The 26,998-nt window shown below is 35.4% G+C and overlaps 3 protein-coding genes across 3 annotated transcripts; 1 reads left to right on the top strand and 2 right to left on the bottom strand.

Moving 5' to 3' along the window:
* The first annotated feature begins 3,605 nt into the window (after nucleotides 1–3,605).
* On the top strand, nucleotides 3,606–7,515 carry LOC145638738 (amino acid permease 3-like). The gene is made up of 6 exons (XM_081689738.1): nucleotides 3,606–3,939; nucleotides 4,376–4,609; nucleotides 5,154–5,247; nucleotides 5,773–5,987; nucleotides 6,189–6,328; nucleotides 6,417–7,515. The coding sequence occupies exons 1-6, from the start codon at nucleotides 3,834–3,836 to the stop codon at nucleotides 7,071–7,073; spliced, it is 1,446 nt and encodes a 481-aa protein (XP_081545864.1). The 5' UTR covers nucleotides 3,606–3,833; the 3' UTR covers nucleotides 7,074–7,515.
* Nucleotides 7,516–8,571: 1,056 nt separating this feature from the next.
* Nucleotides 8,572–10,308, bottom strand: LOC145639818 (uncharacterized). The gene is made up of 2 exons (XM_081691148.1): nucleotides 9,239–10,308; nucleotides 8,572–8,670 (listed from the first exon to the last, which is right to left on the bottom strand). Exons 1-2 carry the CDS (start codon nucleotides 9,902–9,904, stop codon nucleotides 8,572–8,574), a joined length of 765 nt encoding a protein of 254 aa, XP_081547274.1. The 5' UTR covers nucleotides 9,905–10,308.
* Nucleotides 10,309–14,312: 4,004 nt separating this feature from the next.
* On the bottom strand, nucleotides 14,313–21,400 carry LOC145638737 (uncharacterized). Its single transcript, XM_081689737.1, has 5 exons — nucleotides 21,104–21,400; nucleotides 20,660–20,720; nucleotides 19,051–19,155; nucleotides 15,935–16,232; nucleotides 14,313–14,913 (listed from the first exon to the last, which is right to left on the bottom strand). Exons 1-5 carry the CDS (start codon nucleotides 21,242–21,244, stop codon nucleotides 14,892–14,894), a joined length of 627 nt encoding a protein of 208 aa, XP_081545863.1. The 5' UTR covers nucleotides 21,245–21,400; the 3' UTR covers nucleotides 14,313–14,891.
* Nucleotides 21,401–26,998: the final 5,598 nt, after the last annotated feature.

Raw genomic sequence — 26,998 nt, 5'->3', positions numbered from 1 at the left:
GGACAGTAAAGTAAGGAGGAGTCTGTTACTTTCAAGATATTCATTACTGTTATTTGATTTTGCAAGACAAAATTACAATATATAATGCCACGGAGTACATCTGTACATGACATAAATTCAGTTTCGTTTTCGATATCAATTACAGCTTACCGCCTATCTGAGCATTAATTTATTACTCCCTCCATCTCCTTTTGATAGATTCTTGTGGACAATTTTCACGCGAATTAATAAACACAAATAAGAATAGTTAAAGTACTTTGAAAAAGTAAATTGACATTGGGTATATAAAAAAGTAGAGAGATAAAGTAATAAAAGTACATGGAAAAACAAAATTTACATGAAAAATTAAAATTCGCACAAGTATTACTGCAAAATAGAGGGAATTTTGGTAAAAAATTAATATTAATGGTTGTTAGAAAAATCAAATGAGGTGAACATTTTGGGACTAAAATTTGTTCATAAGGGACTATTAAAAGGGGACAGAAGGAGTAAAATTTTAGGATCTATTACCAAAATAAAAAATTCATTCAAATAATCCCACCTTTGACCGGTCTCCCCTTTATTTATATTGGTCCCTAACCTGTTGGTAACCGGTTTTGATAAGTTAAGATGCCACATGTCATTTTATAATTGGTTGAAAAAAAAATTAAAAACTTTTTTAAAAAAAAACCACCAGCCACCCCCACCCACCGTGAAACCCTTAGCCTCAACCTAGCCCCACCAATAACCGGTTGGCCACCACCCTAATCCCCCTAAAACAGCCGGCCGAAACCCCCTATAACCGAAAACCACCTCGCCAACCAAAAGTCATCCCCTAAATCACCCCCTGACCCATATATCCCAACCCCGAAACCACCATACCCACCACCTTGAAAACCCCTATCACCGCCGAAAAGTTCTTCTAACTGCCGAAAAGCCTCGTAAATCCTACCTAATTCAATATCAAGCCACCTCTTTTGCTCTTGAAGATTTTTCTCTTTTACTTTTTTTTTTTTTTTTTTTCTAATTCATTGAAATCAAGGGCTAGTTTTTGCCATGTGAGGGTGGAAATAGGGGTTCCGGTGGTGGAATAGAGGTTCCGACGGTGGGGATGGGGGAAGGGCTGTCGGAGGTTGGGGAGGGTGGTTATTGGCAGTTGGCCGAGTGTTTTAAATAAAATCTTTTTAAAAAAAAAAAAAATTAACCAGATTTTTTTTACAAATTATTTAGTGACATGTGTCACTCAAATTAAAAAAAATTACTTAATGTACAGGTTACCGGTCATAAGGGACCAATAAAAGAAGATCCCCTATTTTATTTTTTGGTGCACAAAGAAGATCCCCTATAAAGGTGGGATTATTAAATAATAATCTAAAGGTGGGATTATTAACAGTAAATCGGCCAAAGGTGGGATTATTAGAATTAATTTTCCCTCACCAAAATGGCTAATTTAAGTAAAGTATTTCCCAAAATAGTTAATAATAAATATTAATTCTAAAACTAGCTAAATAATTGACTTAGAATGAAAGGATTCGTGTCATATTTTCCTTTGAACTGGAAAGGTTTTTTTTTTTTTTTAAAAAAAAAAGAAAATTAAAGGCCAGTACACTTTCCGGTCCGGACCGAAATATTTTAGTTTTTACCCGGACCAGACCAGAAACCATAATTGTCAATTTGTGAGGATCGAAGACCCCGGTCCGGTCCTAGTCGGTTTTCCGGTCCAGGTCCATTTATGCACACCCCTAGATGGAGCAAGAAGAAGAAAAGGGGAAGGGTCTGATTGAGGAGCACGAAGAAGAACAAGGGAGGGGTCTGATTGTTGGAATTGTATAATATCTTATCAATACAGTCTAATATCTGATTAATATTGTCTAATATATGATACTTATAAATCAATACCTGACTATAATAATAATCTAATTTCTAACAATTTTAATCTAATATCTGACTATTATAATCTAATTTCTGACAATTAAAATCTAATATCTGACTATTATAATTTAATATCGATCTGATAATTATAATCTAAAATCTGACCATTATTATCTAATTTTTGACACCTTTAATCTAATAAATGATATTTATAACTTAATATATGACCAATATATATCTATTTTTTGACAGTTAAGATTTATTTTTTTTTTTTTTTAAGCGGACTCACGTGAGTTCGTTCTACAAAATACTTTGTGTTTAATAAAATATATATATATATATATATATATATATATATATATATATATATATATATATATATATAAATTTATGTTACTCATAATTATAATACTTAAAATCAATACTTTGTATCATATTATTAGGGCCTGTTCACATTTACTGAAGTGAGCTGAACTGAACTGAGCTAAAATGAACTGAACTGAACTGAACTGATTGGAACTGAACAGAACTGAACTGAAATGAATATTTTATGAGAGGGGCTGAACTGAACTAAACTGAACTGAACTGATTGGAACTAAACTAAACTGAGATGAAATGAATATTTTATGAGAGAGGTAAATTAGGAGCTGAACTGAACTGATTGGAGAACCGAATTGAACTGATTAGAGCTGAGCTGAGCTGAACTGAACTGATTAGAGCTGAGCTGAACTGAACTGAACTGAAATTAAGTAAATAATGTTGAACATACCTTTATACAATCTAGCTACTTGGCATATGAATCATTGGATTGGAAATTTCACTAGCATATTTATACATCAAGACATCAACCCGCATTTTGCAGAAAAGTTATTGATAATAGGAATCGATGTAGATGATACCTACTATTCTTTATAATTTAGTTTTAGAATATGATTAAAACTATTAAGAGGTGCCTTTATCCCCATAGGTTCCTTCAGGGCCTCAACCCAATTGCCCAACATTATTTGATTTTTTAATTTTTTAATTTCCTCTAGAAATTGCATTATATTCCCTCCGTCCCTTAATACGTATAATGTCTCTTTCTCTTTATTACGTGATGAATAAATGCTCAAAAGAGGCATTGACATTGTATTAAGGGACAGGGGGAGTATTAACTTATCAAAACCACTAATTAAAGTTTTATTCCGAACTTTAATTTGTATGAATGTTTATGAACTTGCTTGTTTGAATTACAAAAATAAACATGATTTTTTTTTTTTAATCTATAAAAAGAAACTTATTTTTTCTGAATCAACTAACAAAGTCCCATTTTTTTTTTTTTTTTTTTTTTGAAAGAAACAAATTCCCTTTACATTAGTTATTTAATCAAATAACAATTAATAATCGAAATTAATTTATCTTAAATTTTTGTGTCATAATCAGTGGACATAGCTAATGAGGTGGAGAAAATATCTTTTATTCTCTAATTAATTAATATCCCGCATGTTTAAGTTTGTATTATTATTATTATTATTATTATTATTATTATTATTATTATTATTATTATTATTATTATTAATATTATTATTGTTGTTTTATTATTATTTACTTTTATAACATGTTGCATGTATTATTAAAGGGATGGTCTGAAGTGATGAGGTATTATTAAATTAAGAGGGGCATAAGAATAAATACAAAAAATAGATTTATAAATAAATGTCGGATGCACCCAATAATTTGTGGTTCGGCCTAGAGTGGCAGTTGGTCGGAATATTTAATAGTCAAAATACGCGGCTCTAGCCCACTTGTTCACACTCTCTTCTTATATAAAGTTTCGATTCTTACGCCACCACAATCACACCTAAACTACTGCTGCTGTTACTTCAATTCTATCCAATTCCCGATTTTTTTCAATTCTATTTCAAACTAAATTAGAAATCATACTGCTCCGTATTATTTATTTTGAGAAAACTTATTAGTTATTACTGGATCAAACTCGAACCATGGGGGTAAGCAAGCAGCAAAGCCAGGCCTTCAATATTGGTCTCGACGTTGCCCCTCAAAACGCCTCCAAAGTGTTTGATGATGATGGCCGTGTCAAGAGAACAGGTTAATTGTTTTGTAACACCTTTTTTTTTTTTTTGACAAACCTTCATCTTATAACTCAGTGCACCTCAACAAAGTTATATGATCCCGAGAATTAACAAAAAAAAAAAAAACCACACTTGTACCATCATTAAACAATTGCTTCGTATATTTCTTGTATTTTCGTGTCTTAAGTTGATTTCTCCTTACTTATATGAGATTGGATTGTTCTGTCATATTTTATTTTACCTAATTACATGCTTCTAAGAGGTGGGCAGTACATTAATTAGTACTCCATATGTTGTTTTTAACAACCATGAATCATGGTGGTTATTTTAACTTATTCAGATTGAGATTGGAGTTGTTTTGGTACAAAAACACGTGAGATTGAAATGTGAAGGTGATGATAGAGAGTACTGTACCAGTACATATTAATTTAATAGTTGGTTAAATTTTGCAGGGACTATGTGGACGGCAAGTTCCCATATAATAACGGCTGTGATTGGGTCAGGAGTGCTGTCCTTGGCTTGGGCTACGGCCCAGCTTGGGTGGATTGCTGGCCCAATTGTGATGATATTGTTCTCAATTGTCACTTACTACACTTCTGTTCTGCTCTCCGATTGCTACCGATCCGGTGATCCTGTCTCCGGCAAGAGAAATTACACTTACATGGATGCTGTTCAAGCTAATCTTGGTATTTAATTTTAACCCACACACCTGACCTTCAATTAATATTAATAATTTAATAAAAATTAGAATTATATATACTACTTCCGTTATATAAAGATGTCATGTCCATGAATATATATATTAATAAAAAATTTGATAAAGTTGGCCTCTGTGTTATAATTAGGTGGATTTATTAGAAGAGACAAAGAAAGATATGAGTGGAATATTGCTAATTTAATAAAAATTAGCATTATATATACTACTTCCGTTATATAAAGATGTCATGTCCATAAATACATATATTACTCCGTAATAAAAAAATTTGATAAAGTTGACCTTGTATAATAATTAGGTGGATTTATTAGAAGAGACAAAGAAAGATATGGGTGGGTGTAAAACATACATAAATAAAGTAACAAGGATAGTAGTATGAAATACAGTAGATATTGTGAATTTGTGGTGAAAGATGACAAACAAAGTTAAAAGAGATTGAAAAAAACAGGAGTTAAAATAGTATGTATAATCAAAATTCCAACTTAATCTGACTTTGTGGTTGCATTGCGTTGTAGGTGGGCTTCAAGTGAAAATATGTGGATTAATTCAGTACTTAAACCTCTTTGGAGTTGCAATCGGTTATACAATAGCAGCCTCGATAAGCATGACGTAAGATTTTTTTTATTTGCATCACGTTTAGCTTATCTTATGAAATCTAATATATATATATAAAGGGGAGTTTTTTCCCGAGTTTTTAGAGAGCCACATAGGATCTAATTTTCTTAGTGTGTCATGTAGGATTATAAATTTTAGTAGTAACCAATTAAATAGGAGATTATTAAAATCTTTTATAATTAAATAATTCAAATGCCACGTAAGCAAAATTGGCGAATGAGATTTTCCAATTTAAATTAATTAAATATAAAATATTATCTTTTGATATTAGGAATTTTATCTAAATATATAACAAATTTTAGCACATAAATATATGTATAAAAAAATATATTTTTAAAAATTCAAACAAACCGTGCATCGCACGGGCTAGTAAACATATACACCAATTAAGACCAATTTATAAATAAACATCATAAAAGGGTATCATCATATGAATTAAATGTTGTACAGTTTATCTCCTTGATATGCATATACATGTAATGTTATTTATTAACGCGGGTAACATATTTATATATATAGGGCTATAAAAAGATCTAATTGCTTCCATGAGCAAGGCGAGAAAGCCAAGTGCAACATATCAGCAAATCCTTACATGATCCTCTTTGGAGTTGCTGAGATATTCTTCTCCCAAATCCCAGATTTTGATCAAATTTGGTGGCTATCAATCGTTGCAGCAGTCATGTCTTTCACTTATTCTACCATTGGTCTTGGTCTTGGTATCGCTAAAGTGGCTGGTAATGCATCAAATCATTTTTTTCAACTCTCTTTTTAACCGTTCACTTTTTCTAGTAGACTAGCTACATTCCTTTCTTTCTTCGGCAAAAAGCACAAGTAGCCGTTCATTATTGACTTTTACTTTTTTTTTATTTAATTGTCATATAGTCTTGTTTTTATTCTTATTCTTATTCTCTGTTTATACGCGATTGAATTAACAGTAAATGGAAAAATCAAGGGCAGTTTGACTGGTATTAGTGTTGGTGTGGTTACGGAAGCTGATAAAGTGTGGAGAAGCTTCCAAGCACTTGGTGATATTGCATTTGCCTATTCATACTCCATGATTCTCATTGAAATTCAGGTGCTTAATCATGCCTAGCTTGCTTGGTAACGTAGTCATTCGTAATTTGATGTTAGTAACATGGTGTACTGTACTGGTAATTATGTAGGACACAGTAAGGTCACCCCCAGCGGAATCAAAGACAATGAGGAAGGCTACACTAGTAAGTGTTGTAGTAACAACTGTATTCTACCTGTTATGCGGGTGCTTTGGCTATGCAGCATTCGGGGACTTGTCACCCGGGAACCTGCTAACTGGGTTTGGATTCTACAACCCATTTTGGCTAGTAGACATAGCCAATGCTGCTATTGTCATCCATCTCGTTGGTGCCTACCAAGTTTACTGTCAGCCTCTCTATGCTTTCGTTGAGAAAATAGCCAGTGAGACCTTCCCTGATAGTGACTTCATCACCAAGGATATCAAAATTCCACTTCCTGGTGGTTACAAACCTTACAACCTTAATCTCTTCAGGCTAGTTTGGAGGACTGTATTCGTGATCATTACCACCGTAATCTCCATGCTCTTACCCTTCTTCAACGATGTGGTGGGATTACTTGGAGCACTCGGGTTTTGGCCCTTGACTGTGTATTTCCCGGTAGAAATGTACATTTCCCAGAAGAAGATACCCAAATGGACTACTAAATGGATTTCTCTTCAGATTCTAAGTGCTGCTTGCCTCATTATCTCCATCGCCGCTGCTGCTGGATCTATCGTCGGGGTGGTTAATGATCTTAAAACGTACAAGCCTTTCAAGACCGCTTACTGATTCTAATTGTTTTACTAAATGCTAACACAATGGTTAGGAGGAGTTGGGAGGAATAGGCACCAGCGCTCAAAACAGAGGGCTCTGTAGCTGCTGCTTTTGTTGATTATTGTATGTAGGCTTTATCTTACAACTCCATGGATGGTGCATTACCCTTTTCATTTATAGGTCTAAATCCCATTTTACTGATCCACCTTCGTTAGAAGAGTGGCAGATTGGGAATCAGAGGGTGACAAAACTGACAATTGAACACAATGGCCATTGAGTATAAACTTGTTAACTGCTGTTGGGGGTCAAATGAGCCACTTAAAAATTAGCTTGTGGAAATCACAACTTGTTTTGTGCAATTTTCTTCCATGTTTGCATATGTTGATACTTTATTTATACTAATGTGGTAACGTCTTGCTACTTGCTAGTGGCATAACATCGCCATGCTACTCCAGTACATGATGACCATTACACATTTTAATGCACATTATCCACTCAAACCTGTAATTATGCTACAAACTCTAAACATTTAACCAAGATACTTTGCACTTGATATCTTCAAAACAAAAGTCATATTAAGAGCACATGATCATTAAATCCAAAATACTTAAGCACTTAGGATTATTTCATCATCAAAGCAAGAACTTAAATAGAAAACAAAACCTAATTAAATGAAAGTTACTAGTGCCCATAGAGGCACTTTGTAGAGCTAGAACAACCATCAAACAGCAGCTTGAGCTACTTAGTCAAAATGATCAGACATATGAGTTAAACAACATAATTATCAGTCAAACTGCTTAGGAACATATCTCATCTTCTTAGAGAGTAGAGATGCAAATGGCAGAAATATCTCATCAAGCCATCAACCATCAAGGTTTTGTGATACTACCCTTCTTCTTTTTGTTTTTGCTTGGACAATCCCGATCAGATGATGAGTTGCTCCTAGTTTCTCCCGAATCTGATTCCAAATTAGCCATCTCCTCACATTGCGAGATGAGTTCATCTGGCTCGGGAAATCTAACAAGGTTTACATGCCGTGAAATCTTCCCAGCTACCACAAAAATAATAAAATTCCAAGTTAATTAGTGGAAAATTAAATGAGGAATGATATGTCAAAACGGTTCATTACTTGGAATATCATTTGTAAAATAGATATTTAACTGCTGTTATTATTGCACTATGAACATGATTATTAGCGTCTATGATTGAAATTATTACTCCCTCGACCTGTTCTTAAAGAATGTGACATATTTGATTATTAGGTTATATTAAGGGATGCAATTTTCGGGGTATCAATTTTACATGATTTATGAAATGAGCAAATGTTAACGAGTCGGTGACACATCACACATACCAACTTTTGTTCCAGATAGGCCAGGTATAAAAACAGTTATATCAGATACTGGGGCTGGAAAGTTGACCATGCTATAAACTTTACCTGCATGTATACCACTTATATATAAGTATCAATGCATCGTCAAACCTCAAATGCGAGTTACATTATTATGAGCTTTTAGTTGTATTTACCAGATTTTGTCCTCATGCTACCAATTGGTCCATCTTCATTGTCAAGATCAATAGATGCTGTTTGACCTTCGAAATCATCAAGCCTCTGCACAAGTAAGAAATAAATACATTTTAAATCAGAAATACAAATACATAAGCAAATACTAAAAGATGAATTATGTTTGATCTTTTTTAAAATTAGTCATGTGAATAAGCTGGCCAAAAAAATGGGAGTTTTGTTTGAACTCTACGAAATTCATCTATGGTGATAGGAGTAAAACCTCCCTTAGGCAAAAAATTTTGAGCATTTGCTCACAACATTTCAAATGATAAAGATTACTTTAATCAACCTTTTTATATTGATAAGTTTTTGATAACTTCTTAACCTTTATTGAAATAATTTTAAGCTATTGAGATTTAACAAAAAAAAAAAAAAAAAACAGAACCAAATTAAATATCGAATATGCGTACGTACTGTTCATTCAAGTTCAACACCTTAGACAACAAGTTCATGCATGCCACGAAGGTTGATAAGAATGAAATCCTTACTAGTAATAAAGTAATTTAAATTGGTGTAGTACCATAGAGGCGTAATGTTAAAGTTGGTAACTCAATTCAATTTACAAAAGAAAGGTAATTCAGAAATAAAAAGCCAAGGAAGATGAAGAGATTACTTGGTCAGAAGGGAGTTGCATTAGCCAAAGCTCAGTGTTATCATCCACCTCAATATCCAAAAGTGGCTCTTGCAAGCATAGCTCATAACCAGGAGGAGGTGTGTAGCCAATACCATCAGATTCTGATCCAGACACTGATTTTTCCACCACCAGATTATCGATGTTCTTTATTTCTTCGTCCTTACCATCTTCTTCGTCAGACACTGAATTTTCCACCACCAGACTATCAATATCTTCTATTGCTTTGTCATCATTAATATCTTCATCAGACACTGAATTTTCCACCACTAGATTATCAATATCCTCTATTTCTTTGTCATCATTAATATCTTCATCAGACACTGAATTTTGCACCACCAGATTATCAATATCCTTTATTTCTTCCTCTTCATTAACATCTTCACCAGCCTCTGAATCTTCCATCACCAGACTATCGATATCCTTTATTTCATGTTCTTCTTCATCTGTGTCGGACACTGAATTTTCTGCTACCAGATTGTGTAATTCATCCTTATTAACTTCGCCTTCTTCAACATCTTCATCAGTTGTGTTAGCTGCAAATTCATTACTAGTGGTTAGGAGATTGGCAGGACTGTGAGCACTTGTAGTGATGAAGTGATCACCAGGCATCTTATCAGCCTTAGATGTCGTGTCATCACCCTCCATAATATTATCAAGTGTAGTAGGACAATGCGAGTATCGGATAGCAATTTAAGCTTAATTTGATCAATATTTTGTACGCACAGAGGCACTCTTATTTAAAACAAGGGAAGCTCAAGAGTATCTAACTCAGCTTGGTTAATTTCAATAACATTGCTGTTTTTCAATGCTCTCTATTTACGAAGTACTGTAGTTTTCTACTTTTCTATGCACATAAAATGACCCTTCAGCTTCACGTATAGTATTTCTTTCAAATGTGACCACTTTTTTATTTTTATTTTTTTTATTTATTATTTTTTTTTTTTACGGGCAAATGTGATCACTTTACTCCTCATTAACTTTTGGATTTTTGTATTTGGTGATTTAAATTTATTTATACTTTCTTGTACTCTGTATTTTTTTTTAAACAAGTACGTACTCCGTTTATCAGTATATTAGTATATATATTATACGAGTTGTAACATATCGTACCTGATTCTGCTTACTTGGGACTTTGGGAGTGATATTTTTCTGTTGTACGTTGTACCCATATTTGTGCATGTACCCAATCTCACACAATCTATATATATTTGGACAAATTTGAGGCAAATATATATCTATATGTACTCCGTATTTCTTTTTATGTATAAAATGAGTAATTATTTAAAGTTTTTGCTCATTTGCATAAAAATGAGCAAATTAGTCAACCACAAACTATGTAAAGACAAAAACAAGCTTCTAAATAACCTCAACAAACAAGAACAATTCCAGAAATTCAACCTAAATAAAGAGGGTAAGGTGTGAATCCACTGCGACGACTTTGTATATCCACGAATGACTTTTCAGTACATTTAGTAAAACTAAACGAACTAGAGACAGTACAGGCGTACAGCCCAATTATAGTTTTAAGTATAAAAGTTGAGTCTACTTTAGTCGTTTTTAGAGTGTCACTCATATGGGAAATCTAAATTTCCAAGTGTCCTTGTATCTTCCATTATTCAACGAAGTTTACTTTTATATAGTTGTATTTCTTGGGATAAAGAGTAATATTTACGACAATAACTGTATATCATATGGATTACATTATATTGTTCTTACTAAGTTAGATTCCGTATCATGCATGATTTTTTAATTTTTTTTTTATGAAGTATCAATTTAAAAAATATACTTAAGCATAAAAAATAATTTGGTCCGTAATATATTTTTTTTCTATTTTTTTATTCCAATTTTCTTCTATTTTGAACCCTGTTGGCATTTTTTTTTTAAATTTCACATGTGATAATTTTTCATTCACCAATTATGTTAGGTTGAACAATATATATTCATGATTTTTTTTTTTTTTACTATAATAATCATTATTACACATTAAAAAGTAATTACTTATATAGAACTTATATACAAAGATATGGTTAGATATTTAAGTTGGTAAATATATTATTTAGGATTATTTTTTACCAAATTTTGGAAGAAAATATTTTGTATATATTTTCTATCAATTTTTTAAAAAAAAAATTATACTAAGGACACACCAGCACGTGTCATTGCTGGTGTGTCTTTTAGTATATAACTAGATAAGTCCCGTGCAATGCACGACATAAAAAATTTATTGAAATAAATATATATTTTATATATGTCCCTCATATGAAATAAATTATAAAAGTATAACCATTAATTACCATTTGTAGTGATATTTAGATCTTATTAATTTTGAAGAAGAGTAAATACTAAAGCAAATTATGTATTACGGAGTACTCTTTAACTGAGAGTAATTATATTTTTTAAGTCAGGTAGTCACTTATAAATTCATATAATAATGATAATAATGATAATAATAATAATAATAATAATAATAATAATAATAATAATAATTGTCTTAAAAAAATTGTAATAATTCAAGGTAAAAACATAAATAAAATATGATGTCATCAATTGATTTAGGCGGGAAAATTTTAACAACTTGACACGTGTACAATTTTAAAAAGTGATGATGTCAGCGGTTGTTATTTTAGTATATACTAGATTAGGCTCGTGCAATGCACGATTTAAATATTATTTTATGATTTCAACAATATTATTTAGCTTATTTGTGTGTAATATGTACGCTGTACAAATAATTTAATCAACATCTAATAAATTGAGAAATTAATAAAGAGTGGAAGCCTCAATTCATATAATCTGTATAAATAAACGAAGTAGGAGAAAAAGATAATGTTTATATGAAAATGAAATAGTCTGACCTTTCTTTAATTTTTCCAATCGAAATTGCATAGTTAGTCAATTTAAATATGAAATCTGTTAGAGAAATGTATAATTAATTTATCATTTTCAAATTTTGATTTATGTTGAAAAAAAAATAATGATGTCATTATTAGTTTTGGCGGGAAATTTTTTTATAAGAGGTTGACATGTGGAAAATAATGACATCAGCGGTAATTACTTTAGTTATATTTTTTTTTTTATATAGATATAGATAATAATAATTGATGATTGATCTATTGTCCCACGAGCCCAAGAATTGTACTTTTTTTTTTATATAGATATAGATAATAATAATTGATGATTGATCTATTGTCCCACGAGCCCAAGAATTGTACTTTTTTTTAATGTACTTTTATACAGTATATAACTACATCATGTTATTGATTGTTACTCATTAAAGATTTAAGGGGCCGTTTGGTTGGGGGTATTCAACAAAGGGAATGAGAATCAACTACCATGAATCCCTTTGTTGATGTTTGATAGACAAAATCAATCATTCCCTTTACCCCTCCCATTACCCCATTTTCCTCTATCTTCATTCCCCCCCCCCCCCAAGGGAATCACTCAAACCCCCAAATTCCTCTTTACCCAACTACCTTGACCAAATTTCTAACTACCTTGACCACTCTTAAAAACACTAACTGACTACCGACGCCACCGCCTAGCCACCATCCAGCCACCCTAACACCACCAGAACCACCGCCTAGCCACCCTAACACCATCAGAACCACCGCATAGCCACCATCCACCCACCAGAACTACCAACTGACCACCTGAACCACCGCTAACCACGCCGACGCCCCTGTCGCCACCATTCAGCCACCATCGAAACCACCTAAAACCAACATTCACCACCGAAGCCACCCAAATCCACCCGGAAAAAAACCCATCTTCCCCAAATTACCCAACTTCATTCGAATTTACCCTTAACCACCACGTTCACCACTCATTACCCACGAAATCACCACACCCACCATGAAAACCACTACAAAAACCACCCCAAAAACCACCCAAAAGCCCTAACCATCTCAACAAAAAAAAAAACCCCCATAAACAACCCCCAAACACCCAAAAAACAACATATGAAACTCTATTAACAATCAGCCTAGTAGATCTATCAAACAAATCACTTAAAAAAGAGAGAGAAGAGGGACAACATCAACAATTAGAAGGAAAGGGGCGGCGGTGCGGTGGACGAGGGAGGGCGGCGGCGCGGTGGACGAGGGGAGTAAGTCGCCTGCAGTGAGGGGTGGGGACCGACGAAGTGGGTGGGGGATCTCGGCGCCGCTGGGGGAGGGGGTTGGAGTTGGTTGTTGACAGTGAGTTGGTACTTCCATGTGAAGTTCCATTTCATTCCCTTTCTCCTTTGTGAACAAACAACCTATAATAAATAGGGGAGTTGCTTTCCATTCTCCCTCTTTCCCTTTCTCTTAGTCATTCCCTTTCCTCTTGGTGAACCAAACGGCCCCTAAATGTGATTACATTTTTTTTTTGAAACCGTGATTATATTTGATTAATAATAAATAAACCAATGTTTACTTTCGCCTGTCGAAAAAAAAAAATGTTGAATTTCAATACAAGGAACATGTTATCGCCTTAACTATATTTAATTAAACTACTCCCCGATTGATTTATTACAAATAATAATAATAATAATAATAATAATAATAATAATAATAATAAAAAAAAACTGCTCTTCTATGGGATCGAAACTCATCACCCGCCCTTGTGGCTCTTTATACCAAAAAAAAAGTTTCATTTGACATACTATTTTCTTGGTGTGGTTTTTTTTTTTTTTTTTTTTTTTTTTTTTTTTTTTTTTGAGTGACATACTATTAGTGATTGTTTAAACTAGGGCGGAGCAAAACTACCCGAAAACCCGTTCTATTACCATTTCGAAAATTAGGGTACTCAATTCGATAACCATAACAATTCGGGTACCCGTTCCGTTAATTTGTTATCGGATATGGTTATTGGGTATCATTTTAAAATTAATGGTTACCTGTTCTGAACCGATAAGCAATTTTTTGTTTTTTTTTATTCTACTTAAATCTATTTTTTCCAAAATCTAAATCCTTACTTTACTTCATAATCACTATATAATATCAATGATTAGTAATATAATTAATAATTTGGTCAAGATCATATGATATTGTTGTTAATTAGTGTTAAAATATATCATAATAACTAATTTATTGAGTTTGATTATCACTATTGGGGTACCCGATAACCGTTTCGAAAATCCAGGTACTCGAACTTATCGGTTCGGTTTATAAATATCACTTTTAGTGATATTGGTGATCGGATACCCGAACTGTTAGTACTAATGGTACGGGTACCTGTCCCATGCTCACCCCTAGTTTAAACCAAAAGTAGTACGTTAACTTAGCTCTAGGAGCCTAGGTCAAAATCTTTTAAAAAAAATAATAAAAAAACAAAAACACCTTAGCACCTCCAAGTAGACTCAAATGTACATATTTGTCTTGGCATACAATCACCAAATACGGGCAGACCACCTGATGTAAAATAACGTGCAAAACATGGCTCTGAAGACACAGCACTACAGCAGGAGAGCTAGATAAACAACCCCCCAAGAACAACTGATTGTTCAAGCGACTCCGATAGCATATACAAACTCATAATACTGTGGCAAATGATCCAGTAGCAAAGCAGGAGCAGCTTGTAAAACCCCCTTGACATGCATAAAGGCAACACCTTAAAACTTGCTTCACCTTGCTATCGTAGAAGTATAACATCAGAGAAATTTAAAATGACATCTGCAAAACAAACACTTATACTCAATTTGCCGGAAGATGAACAATCTACAAAGAAACATAGGATGTGACCCTAGAGCTATGATAAAAGACATCATAAATTAGATATTGGGAGTGTTCTTGGTTGCTTACAATTTCCTGTTTTAAGTTTTTTTCTTTTGCGTAAACCTAGTAAACCCACAACTGGTTTGTTATCAACCATAACGCCACAAGCCCACAGCTACTATAAAAATGTCCTTTTAATATAAATAATTGTATTCTATTCTTTTGCATATATTTCAAATTGATTTTTTTACTGAAGGTACAGCATTTTCAAATTTAACATTATATTTCGTATGCCTTGTTTAATAAAATGTGTACAGGCAATGTGGCAAGTTCCACATTACATGCATCACTTCCTCAATGCAAAGTATTTATGTTGAAATTACATCTCTACCACTGAAAATTGATGACCAATCAACTTTTGTAAGTTTGTTGTACACACTCTATATCTTCTAATACATGGGTAATGTTGTCAATGTTTACCTCTTTCTTGATTACTTAAGTACTTACCACTCACTCCCCTTTCTTACTTTCTTTATGTTCCATAAGTCAGCCAAATCTCTATAAACTTTACTTCGGTAGAACTTGAACCATGTGTGTTCTACTAAACGTTCAAAATCTACAACTACAAGCCAATCTCCTTATCAGGGACCACCTCTTTATGAAAGGTGAGTTCTACCTTCCTGCCGCGAGGGTAAAATACAGTAGTGCTTAAGGTTGTAGGTTTTGAACTTTATTACTACTATATCTACAACTACAAGTCCTTACTCCTATATCTAATATTCGATTTATTATCCATTTGTCATAATGTTGAATACAATAGGGAACCTTTTTTTATTTGCACACAAAGTCGACTTTACACATTCAACTTGGGATGGATTTCAATTTTAAACATAGTAATCATAATAATGAAAAATAAAAAAATAAAAAAAAACACACACACACTATTAATTTAAAAGGTGGAAGAGAATATCCAACATACCCCAGTAAACCGCTTCCTTCCCATGTTCGAGGAGTTATATACAAGCTTGTTAACACACCCTGCCTCATAACAACCACAGATGTTGCAGTGCCTTGATTTTTCTGAACTTCAGAGGCAAGCCTGGGTAGTAAGTCATCCCCAGATTCTACACTTCCGAATTTCACCATCTGATCCCCAAGCTGCAAACCATCTTCTGCTGCAGGAGATGCCTCAGCTATTTCATCTACCATTGCAAAAGGGATTCTGCTAGTTGTATCAGCGTTTGCAGGACCAACAGTATTACTCATATCAACATCATCTGTCCATAGAGATACACAGCCATTAGATAGGGAAGATAGCAGATTATCTCTCTCTTTGTAAGTTTCTTCAATAAAAAAGGACTTCATACTTGTGATGGAATGAAATCAAGTAGTAACACATCAGATGGAAATAGTAAGCTCAAATTTTCATTTCAAACCTAAACAAACTAAACAGGTGCAGCCTGAAGCAAACTTTCTACTACCATGGGACCAACTATAAAACTGGGTGTGATCATTAACATGTCACGCAAAAAAGAAGTTGAAAGTTGATTCCCCTGGATTCCAAAGCATCTTTCTTCTTACTTATTGTATTTTTTATTTAGCCCTATTCTCATTTTCCTCAATCCTCACTACCCAACACCTCTATTTCTCTCCTCCCACACCAAAATCATCCCCTTCACTTTCTTCCCATGTTCTAGCAATCCTTCCACTATCCTCCAACCACAAACCTGAACCCAGCCCCCTCCCTCTTCTCATTGCTTCAGTTCCCGTTTCCCAATCCCCATCAAAGGAGCTCCACCACGATTTTTCCAGAAATAACACTCCAGCCACCAGCAAGGTTGAGAAAGAGGGAGAGATGGCAGCAAGAAAAATCTAGCCACCAATAAAGAGTGGATACTGGAGAGGGGTTTGAGGATTGGTAGTTTATTGAGTAGAAGAGCTAATGGTTTGGAATTAGTAAGTTCGCCAAGAAAGAAAGTAGGGGTATGGTAGTTCGCCAGGGATGGGAGTTAGGGAATCGGCTGATGGTGGGCAACAGGAGAGAAGGGGCCATGGTGGAGAAAGGATGTGATGAACCCACCAAGTGAGCAACCTATGGCTGTGTACACAAGGAAGAAACGACCAGCAGGAGGCCAAGTGACAGCAGGGCAACAACAAGACAGTGATGAAACACCTTTGGAGGAAGCAGGCAAAATTAATCAAAGAAACACTAAGTGGTGTGGTAGCATGGCAAGGAGAGGGCAGCAGTAGAAGCAAAAGAAGACAAGGACTAATTAAAGCTAGAGTGTACTTTTGAGTACCTTGATTGTATACATAAGAAATGAGTAGCATCAGTAGTAGTTATACAATTTGAATATCAAGAACCTTGTTAGAGATGTGAAGCCTAAAGTTGCTAAGGAGAGTGATAACCTAAAGTTACCAAAACTATCTTTTGTTCTTCCATCAATGAAACAGTAACTTGGTGCTATTCTTGTCCGAATATTTATCAATCTTAGTCAGTTCATATCAAAGGATGTCTCTTTTCTCTGCTTATATCAACCCAAGGAAAAAAAAAATCCCAGTAGTGGTGTTGTGAAATGGGCATCTATAAGAGTTACGATGTCGGTTGCAAGCATTGTGGTGACTTACAAATGAAAATTATTTACCTAATAAGGTAATATACTTCCTCCGTGATTATTTTCTTGACTAATAGCTCCTTGTCACACAATTAGAGAAAGAGATCGCTTGTTTATCTTCTCTAATCTCTTCCTCAAATTGCTTGCTACGGAGCTATTAGTAAAGTTAAAAAGAATGGAGGACATACAAATTTTGGACAGCCTACACACTAAATATAGTATAAGACTTTGCATCGGTCCAAAACTTTAAGCCAGAATCCTAACTTTTCTTAGACTGGAGACCAGAACAGTGTAATTCTGAATTTGATATGGTTGTTGACTGTTCCGAACTTGATAGTTCCAATCTGATACGAATTGAAATCAAATGGACCTGTTAGAGTTTTTATTTGTTTCTATTAAATCCAAATCTTGGTAAATTTAAGCATCATTCTACACATAAGCACCCATAAAATTACAACATTCATATAACATTAAAACTACCCCCAAATCTGCAAAATATGCAACCCCAAGAAATCTCAAAAAACGCATAGAACACAAAATCAAATCCATTAATTATAAATTTAAGCAATAATTAACTGAAATAAGCAAGTAAATAACTCAATTGGTTAGACAACAATTAGTTGAAGAACTTTTATGGTTGGCCAACATCGCCTTCTTTTTCTTTTACATCAACCTAATTGACAGTGATGAAGCAAAACTACTAAGTAACCAGATTGCTAGAAGAGAAACAAAAGACATAGATCAAGAAAGAGGACGGAGCCAGGAAGAAGGTTGTACCAGGCTATCAAGTAATTGCTAGAGGAAAACGAATGAGGGGAACAGGGAGGAGATTGGAGCTTTGAGGGGACCATAAATGACTTAAAGAGTTAAACTGTTAAAGAGCCTTCATCCACTTACCGTAGAAAATGTTAAAGTATAGGCTTTTGCATGGAACTTCCAGAAATCAATCTGGTTCAGTCCATTCAAGTCCAAATTTTTTATGCACACCCCCAAGCATGAGTAATTTAATCTGATAAGTGGATTAAACAGTATCAACACTTAATAGTTCCACAAAAGAGCCTGAATTGGCTGATACATTTCAAATGATCTTTGGGGAAAAAAAAAAAAATAAAAAAATAAATCTTGTATAGGTGTACCAAGGAGCAGACAAGTCTGGATGCTGAAGATTCCTGGAAACAATAAGGACCTATAAACATATCTGAATAACTAATATTCGTACATCATCAGCCATCCTAGAAAGTTGTATAATTGTATATTTACAATCATTTAATCTTTTTTTTTTTTTTTTTTTTTGAAACATGATAATCATTTAATTTGACAATTAATTTAAATCCCCAAAGTTCACTTCAAATATCAAAAAGCACACATCTAACAAAAATTCATCATCCAAAACTGTCATTTGGTTAAAATGAATAATATCCAAGTAACAAGTAAAAATAAATTAATTAATTATAAAAAAACATTATAAAAATTGCTCTACCTGAATCCATGGTGGTTGAAACCTTAGGTCCCAGTTTCGTAGCATGTAAAAGTTGTATATTTTGACTGATTTTCTCTGTGAGATTTATGTGGTCAATTCTAAGCTCTGCGTATAAAATAAATAAATAAAGTAAAAGTCAGTCCAAAATATTGAAATAAAGGTTTGTGTATGACTTAAGACACACAATAAATTCTACAAATGAAAATAGTCATAAATAAATCCTCATAAATCATCCATTAATAATGTGTTACAAGTCTTACAAGTTACAACTCTCAAGAGTTCCTTTACATAGGATATAGTGATAAACTACCACAAATCCACATTACACCTATTTCAATTGTTAAAAGGGAACCATACGAGAAATAAACATTTAAACTAATAATTTTTTAATATTCTATTTGATAAGCATAACCCCACATATTCACACAGTTTTTACATTGAACAAGTATTTTGAAGATAGATGTATTGTAAAGTTAATTTATAAGATCACCCAAGTCCTTTCCCATTCTCTGATTCTCTCCCACAAAGAGGCACCACCATTGCCACTGCAAAACAACCACTTCCCCTCTAATCTCTTCCCATGGACCCCCCCCCCCCTCCTCAAGCAGCTGCATCATCTCCGCCTCTGCATTCTAATCTCTCTCCTCCATGCTCTAGCACATTGGAATGGTGTGAAGCAAATAAAAATCAGAGGAGACACAAGTGAAGGATAGCAAGGTACTCATCAATCAATTTGAAATAATAGCAATACTACTCCTCTCCCAACCATAAATATAACTATAATAGTACAAGCTAAATAATTAGAGGACAGAAGTAGAAAAACTTATTATTCTTCACTCCCCCCACTTCTCTTCTGGTCCTTTGGCCACCACTCTCCACTTCTCCAGAAATATGGTATCTACTGCAGCAGGCCGAGTAAGCAGAAGCAAAAGCAGAAGTGACTTCATTGGGGATAATAGAGTACAGTAATTGTGGTAGCAAAATAAAAGAGAACGTTTTTGAAAGACCATTCACTTTGCCAAGATTGAACCAACAAAATTACTACAAATACTAACATACCACAAATGAAAGCATTCAAAGACAGAAACAAAAGCAAGGGATCAACTGACTCTTCAACATATTGCAAAAACTACATCCACCGGCAAAACATAAAGAAAAAAAAAAAACTCCTCACTTTGATTTCATCTTCGAATACATATTTTTCTTTACAGCTTCCAGGGAAAGGAACATGCTTAAAGAGGATCGTTGGACCTCCAATTGACAAAGGTTGTGAAAGTTGTAACTTTCGATCACGTATATAAATTTTGTTATTACTTGCAATCAAGTAAAATGGCTCACAAACCAAGGAGCATTAGATAAAAGGTAAGAAGGAAATGTGGTCCCCTTAATTAACCTAGCTTAATTATCTACACCTACCCAAATACATTCCCCTGCCAGAAAACCAGCACCCACCCCTCAACTCTACCATGCATCCACCACCCCAACCTTTCTTCAACTAGTTAGTTTACATGCCAAGAACACCTCCACCAACCTTTACTTGGTATGATCTGCATAGCACGAAATATTATCCTAGTAATGTATAATAGCAACAATAAATCAAGTATCTTACCAGCTAGGCGCTGACGGTCTGCTCGAACAGCCGGTATATTAATGTCTGCACGAGGGAAACCCTGCAAGAGTTGCCATATGTAAACAAAACAATGTAAATGAGATTTTCTGTACTAGTACAAATTCAGAAGTTCAAGATAGTCAAAGCGAATAACATGTAAATCGAGCATTACTTATAGTTAAAAACATATAATTTTGAATGTTTATAACGATTTGAGAATCAACGCACCCAAGTATCTTAACAGGAAGTTGAAATCATATACCCTATATAAATTTCACTAAACATCTAGTACAATTAAAATAAATAAGAAAGATACACCAAGTAAGGGTTTATAATTGAACTGGCAATGGATAAACCTCAAATCAAATTGTGGAAATTGAGCCAACAAATTCAATTAATTGACAGAATCACAACACAAAAAGGGGTTTAATAATAAGAGATTACCTCGGAGTCGACAAGGTTGGCAGATAGACCAGGACCTCCGTCCTGGCAAAGACGGTGAATAATTGCGTTGATTTCAGACTCCGTAGCATCCCTTTCGTCCATCAGCGACGTAGTTTCTGCCTTCAAGTTCGTCCCAACCATTGTTAAACGCCTAAACTTTACTCCGCTCAACAACCTTCTTTATTTTCAGTGTTGCTGCTCTGCTTACGATCGATTTCGGCCTATACGCTGGATGGAGAAATCTATAAACGCGCAAAAGGTTAGTGTGAGCCTGTGAGGTATGGGCGATGTCCGGGTTGCTAGTTGTAGTATTCTTTGATTTGATAATTATGATCGGCTTTTGGTATAGCTAGTGTGTGGTTTGAGCGTTGCCTCGGGTGTGTGTGTTATTTTTTAAGGAAACAAAGCTCCAAAAGAGCAACTAGCTTTCATTCATAATAAGCTCAGCATTCAAAATCGATACAAGCTTAGACGGGAAATTCGTCACCCAAGTTCGGCAACCCACTACCCATGGTAGGCAATGAGCTGTCTCGTGGGCAGCTCTATTTCCTTCTCTACCTACAAACTCCAACACACAGACTCAAAGAAAATACTAAAATGATAAACATCATCAAAAATCAAATGGATACTACTACTACCTTTCTCTTGTGATGAAATAGCATTAATTAGGCCAAGTGTCACGGTCCGGGAGTTTGGGCCCCGAAACGTGCGGCACGCTCTAGCCTTTTGGCGGCAAGAACGCTATCCTTGAGCGAAAGAGGGGCTTGTGAGCACAAAGCAACACAAGCGTGCAATTAAATCACAGGAGCACTCACGTCTATTTTGGCGACGGAGTGCGGGTGGTTAGGGCGTGTGACGACCGATACTTCAAGGCGGGCATTAGCGAGTCCGAACCACGAGTTCTTAGTGCATCAAGTTGGTTTGGAGGGGAGCTATTATGCAAGTAAGACACAATATCTATAAAGGTCTAACAACAAACAAGCATAAAAGCAAGGCAACACTTGGTAGATGACTTAAGATTTCATTAATCATTCACCCTCTAAAGAGCTTTAATTTGATTACAAGGAGAATCCCTAGTGAACACAGAACTGACAGTAACACAACAATGGGACCTCAGGCTTAGAAAACATAAAGTAAACTCTAAGAAAACATCTAAAAGAAATCTAATACATAAAAAAGAGTCGGATTCTGACATCCTCCCCCACTTAAGCTAACAACGACCTCGTCGACTTACAAGAGTTGAAAAACAAAATTAGAAAATCCTAAACTATCTTGAGTCTCTGGTGCGCCGTCGATGCGGCTGACTTCTGGAATCTTTGTTTACTCTGGAGCTTGATCTTCGTTGTTGTCGAGGAGCTTGTCTTTGGGGTTGTTGTGCTCGAACAACTTGTTGAGAGCTTCATCTCTAAATTTCCTCCTCGGAGTGGTGTCGATTGAGTTGGGGCAATCATTCTCATGGAGCCAGAGAAGAAGGCGACATCGAAGAAACAAGCTCTCGGCAAAGACACCCAGAAGCAGGAGATGAAGCTTGATGAGCCGACAACATTGAAGATGCAAACCTGCCAATACAAGAACCAGAAACACGACTCAAAGTAGAGAGCGACCGCTCAAGGCTAGCGTTCTTGCCGCCAAAAGGATAGATCGCCGCACGTTTTGGGGCCCAAACTCCCGGATAGAAAACATACAGTAAACTCAAAGAAACATCTAAAGGGATTCTAATACATCAAAAGGAGTCAGATTCTAACACCAAGGCAATCACTTTCTACCACTACCCTTTTGTAACCCGCCTCAACAACAAGCTTGACTCAATAAATAAAGCCTTAGCTTCAGCGATCTCCGACGTCCACCGATCTTCTGTCATCCACGAAGCAGCAAGTAAAGAGTCTCCCCTCCCATTTCGCACCACCGCTCCAGCACAACTCCTCAACCCTTCGTAAGTTCCACCATCCACATTAAATTTTACCCAGCCTTCCTCCGGAGCTTTCCAACACACTCTCTTGTTCCTTCCCACACTCACCTTACTCACATATTCCCCCTTTATCTCGCGCATAAGCTTATGAACATACTCCAAGGATCGATTCAGATCGCATTCTTCCCCTTCAAAAATCCACTTGTTCCTTGCATTCCAAATTTCCCAACAGATTGTGAGAAATAGGCCATGTTCAGCTCTAGACAACCTCTCTAAATAAGATGCACATGTCCCCAAAATTGCAGGAAATCCCCTGGACATCGCCCTCTAAACCACTCGCGTCCCACATAATGCGAGCAATAATGCAGTTCCTCAAGCAGTGAAGCTTAGTTCCCTGCTCAACCTGACATAACGAACATATAGAATCCCTTCTTGGCAGTCTTTTACTCAGCCCAACTAAGGTTGGTAATGCCCCTTGATCTACAAGCCCTCCAAACATATAATTTAACACGCGGTAGAGTATATGCATGCCATATTTTATTCCAAAAGTTTGGGGAGCTAGAGGAAGAGACCACATTACCCGCATCGTACTCACCTAAAACAACCCTTTAAACTAATCGTACAGAGTACTCACCGTTCTTCTCTAAGTCCACTAGGTGAAAATAGTGCTTTGGCAGCGGTTCAAACCCGGTCTAAGGCACCGATTTGAACCGCTGCCTATGTGAGGGGTGCCAAAACCCCCCCTTTTAGCACCGGTTCAAAACCGGTGCCATATACCCAATTAGGCACCGGTTAACCGGTGCCTTTAACTGCTCTCCCGCCATTTTTTTTGGGTGGTAGCTATTTTAGGCACCAGTTAACCGGTGCCTATTCACCAAATAATTTATTATTTTTTTTTTCCAATTTTCGTGCAATAATATTTTTTTAAAAAAAACCTGTTTCCAGCAATAATAATAACCTGTAATTCCAGCAATTATATTAAATAAAATAATTAATAATATTATTATTAAAATAACTAATAATAATATTATTAATTATTACAATAAGATACAAAAATAATATTAAAAACAAGAATTCAATTATATATATAGATATAAATATTCCCAAACGCAATACAATAAAAAAAAGTTGCTTACATATACAAATAATAGTAAGTAAATATATAATGAATAATAAGTTATATAGTTCAAAAGTTAACATAAATAATTTACAATTACAATGCCATTTACATGTTGAAGGTGATAAAAGACGCCAACATGTCACGAACTTCATTAAGCTCCTTGATTGTCAACGGACCATCCTTTTGGACCTTGCAAAACTTCAAATACAAAAAATTATGTTAAAATCAATTAATTAGGCAAAACAATATGTATTTTATCAAATATTACCTATATGACTTCTATGTAGCCCATTTCCTACATTACTTATCAAATGAACTATTTATTTCTCATAACATGTCAATGTTGGGTAGTTGTATGTGTGTAAGCCCTAAAATTGTATAGGAGAGCATTTTATTAAGGTTTATGACGCTTTTTACTCAAAATGGCCCTGTTCATATATCATGTATATTTACTGACTTATTTTTCTAACAGTTTTCACACGAGGTGGTTTCGGCTATGGCACGATGCATAGATGCCTTCCGGAGCCAGCTTGTCCGGATGAGGAATGCGGCCACTTGCCGTCGGGATGACGTCATCCGAGAGGTAGCCTTTTTTTGCTCATTATTCTTGCATTGCTGCTTCAATTTTACTTTGTTTCTGATTAAACTCTTTTTGCAAGGCCAGCCTATCGCTTCTCACACCCGTACGAGACCTGAGGGGCGGAGGGATCTGGCGAGGTCTAGCTCGAGACGTCGTCGCACTTCGTCAGGGGGTAGAGGCGGTCGCTCTGAGGCTGCTCGAGCTGACGTTGCAGAGGGCTCGGGATCTTCTTCTGAGGGTGCTCACGCTGCATCGGTAGGAGAGGCTACCTCGGCTTTCAGAGGTGGTGGGATGTACGAGGTTGGCTCGTCATCGCAGCAGCCTCAGGTTGATCCTGGCTGGAGTGGTCCTATATTGAGTCTTCCTCTTCCTACGGAGACTGGAGCTGGTGGAGAGGTGACTCCTCGTACGGCGCAATTTTATGATATGATGGGCCTACGTCCTCCGGCGCCGTAGTTTGTTCCAGTGTATATTTTATTTTGACTTTTTTGTAGAACTTTGCCTTTGACTCATTATTTATAGACACATGAACTTATGTGCATGTTAGTGTGTGCAAGAAAAAGTGTGACAAACAATTTTGCGCAAAAAATTCCGTCATTTTTATTATTGATGGAGGGTATCCGACTCTCTCCCCCAAAAAGAAAAAATAAAAAAGGAAAAAAATTTGAATAAAATGTCGGGTGTTTGGAAATTAAAATAAAGTCCAAAAAGAATAATAAAAATTTAAAAAATAATAGCTATATTTAATTAATTAGGAAAAAGGATAGAAAAGGATTAAACAGAGCCATAAAGTCATTAACCGACTCGAGTTTAATATTAAAAACGCAAGTTGAGGACGCGCGGCTGATCTGGAAACTTGGCGCCAGCTGGCGCCACACTATGGCGCGTGGCGCCAGGCGCTACACTTAGCATGTGGCGCCAAGCGCTGGCGGCTGGCGCCAATTGACGCTGATGCTGTATTTTAATCTGATTAAAATTCCTCGCAATTTGTGTATAAAAATCCCCCTGCCCAGTCGATTCTTCTCATAATTCTAGCGAATAAATAATTCTCTTCTTTAGAAAAACAATAATCATGTCTTTAGTCACCAAGACCTTCACTCAATATACTCATGAATGGTGTCGATCTCTTAATGCGAGGGAGAGAAAAGAATTAGATTTATTTCGCCTGGGGGGAATTTATGGCATCAAAGGGGTAGATCTTGACCTAGACTTCATACATATTGCTTTAGAATTTTGGAATGTTGATACTCATTGTTTCAGAATAGGGTATGACGAGATTAGCCCTTTGCCGGAGGAATTTGGTGCTATCTTAGGCTTCCCTGCGATAGACCTTATAGCAATCCCTAGAGTAGACGCATACTATTATAAGGATTTTGAGCGCTTCTTTAATTTAAAGGAAAGGGATTTATCAAAAATAGTAGATGGCAACGTAGTTAATTTGAAAGAATTTGCACGCCATTATTTTGATAAACCTCTTTCTGAATCTTTTCATATATATAGAAGAAGGGCGTTCTTATTTTGCATGCTTAATCAATTTTTTCTTAGTAGTGGTAAAAATAATGAGGGTCAATCAATTATAACCACTGTTTTAGAACAAATCGAATCAGGGAGAAATCAAATGCCATTAATAGTTGGAGAGACTATGATTAGTCTAGATGAATTGAAAAGGGACCCAAAAGTGCCTCTTCGCGGCTCTCAAATTTTATTACAGGTAGAAAAATAATATTTTTAATTACAGAAATCAAAATATATATTTTTGTATTGTAATAACAATTTATTTGCATTGCAATTTTTTACAGATGTGGCTAATGGAGAGGCTAGGATTAATTAGCCCTCCGGACGACATTGAAAAATATACTCCCAATTGCTTTGTGAGAAGGAAGAAGCGCATCCCTAAAATTGGGCGCCATGGGTGGAGAAAAGTCTTTGAATCACGTGATTTTGCTATCAAGTGGGTTATCCCATGGTGGAAAATAGAAAGGATGGTTGGTGTTAACAAGCAACCTTTTTTCCGTCTTCCAAGCTTGTCTCGTGTAACTCATTATTATCCCTGCAGGGTAAAAAGACAATACGGCTTGCTTTAGAATATTCCTTCCGGGGATCTTCGTCCTCCCTATGAGTACCCTGTATCTCAAGAAGTAGATAGATTCGATGCTTACTGGAGCGCTAGACCTTTATGGGAAGTGATTACCCAAAAGGTTCCTCCTTCTTTGCCCAATGATGTAAAGAAGTGGTTGCTGAAGAAATCTTCGATTGATCAGGGTAGAATCGATGTGAAGAATCGTC

Source organism: Chenopodium album, chromosome 7 (assembly GCF_948465745.1).
Source record: "Chenopodium album chromosome 7, dcCheAlbu1.1, whole genome shotgun sequence".
NCBI lineage: Eukaryota > Viridiplantae > Streptophyta > Magnoliopsida > Caryophyllales > Amaranthaceae > Chenopodium > Chenopodium album.
The sequence above is the reverse complement of the archived record's forward strand: the minus strand, read 5'-3'. Positions and strand labels throughout refer to the sequence as shown.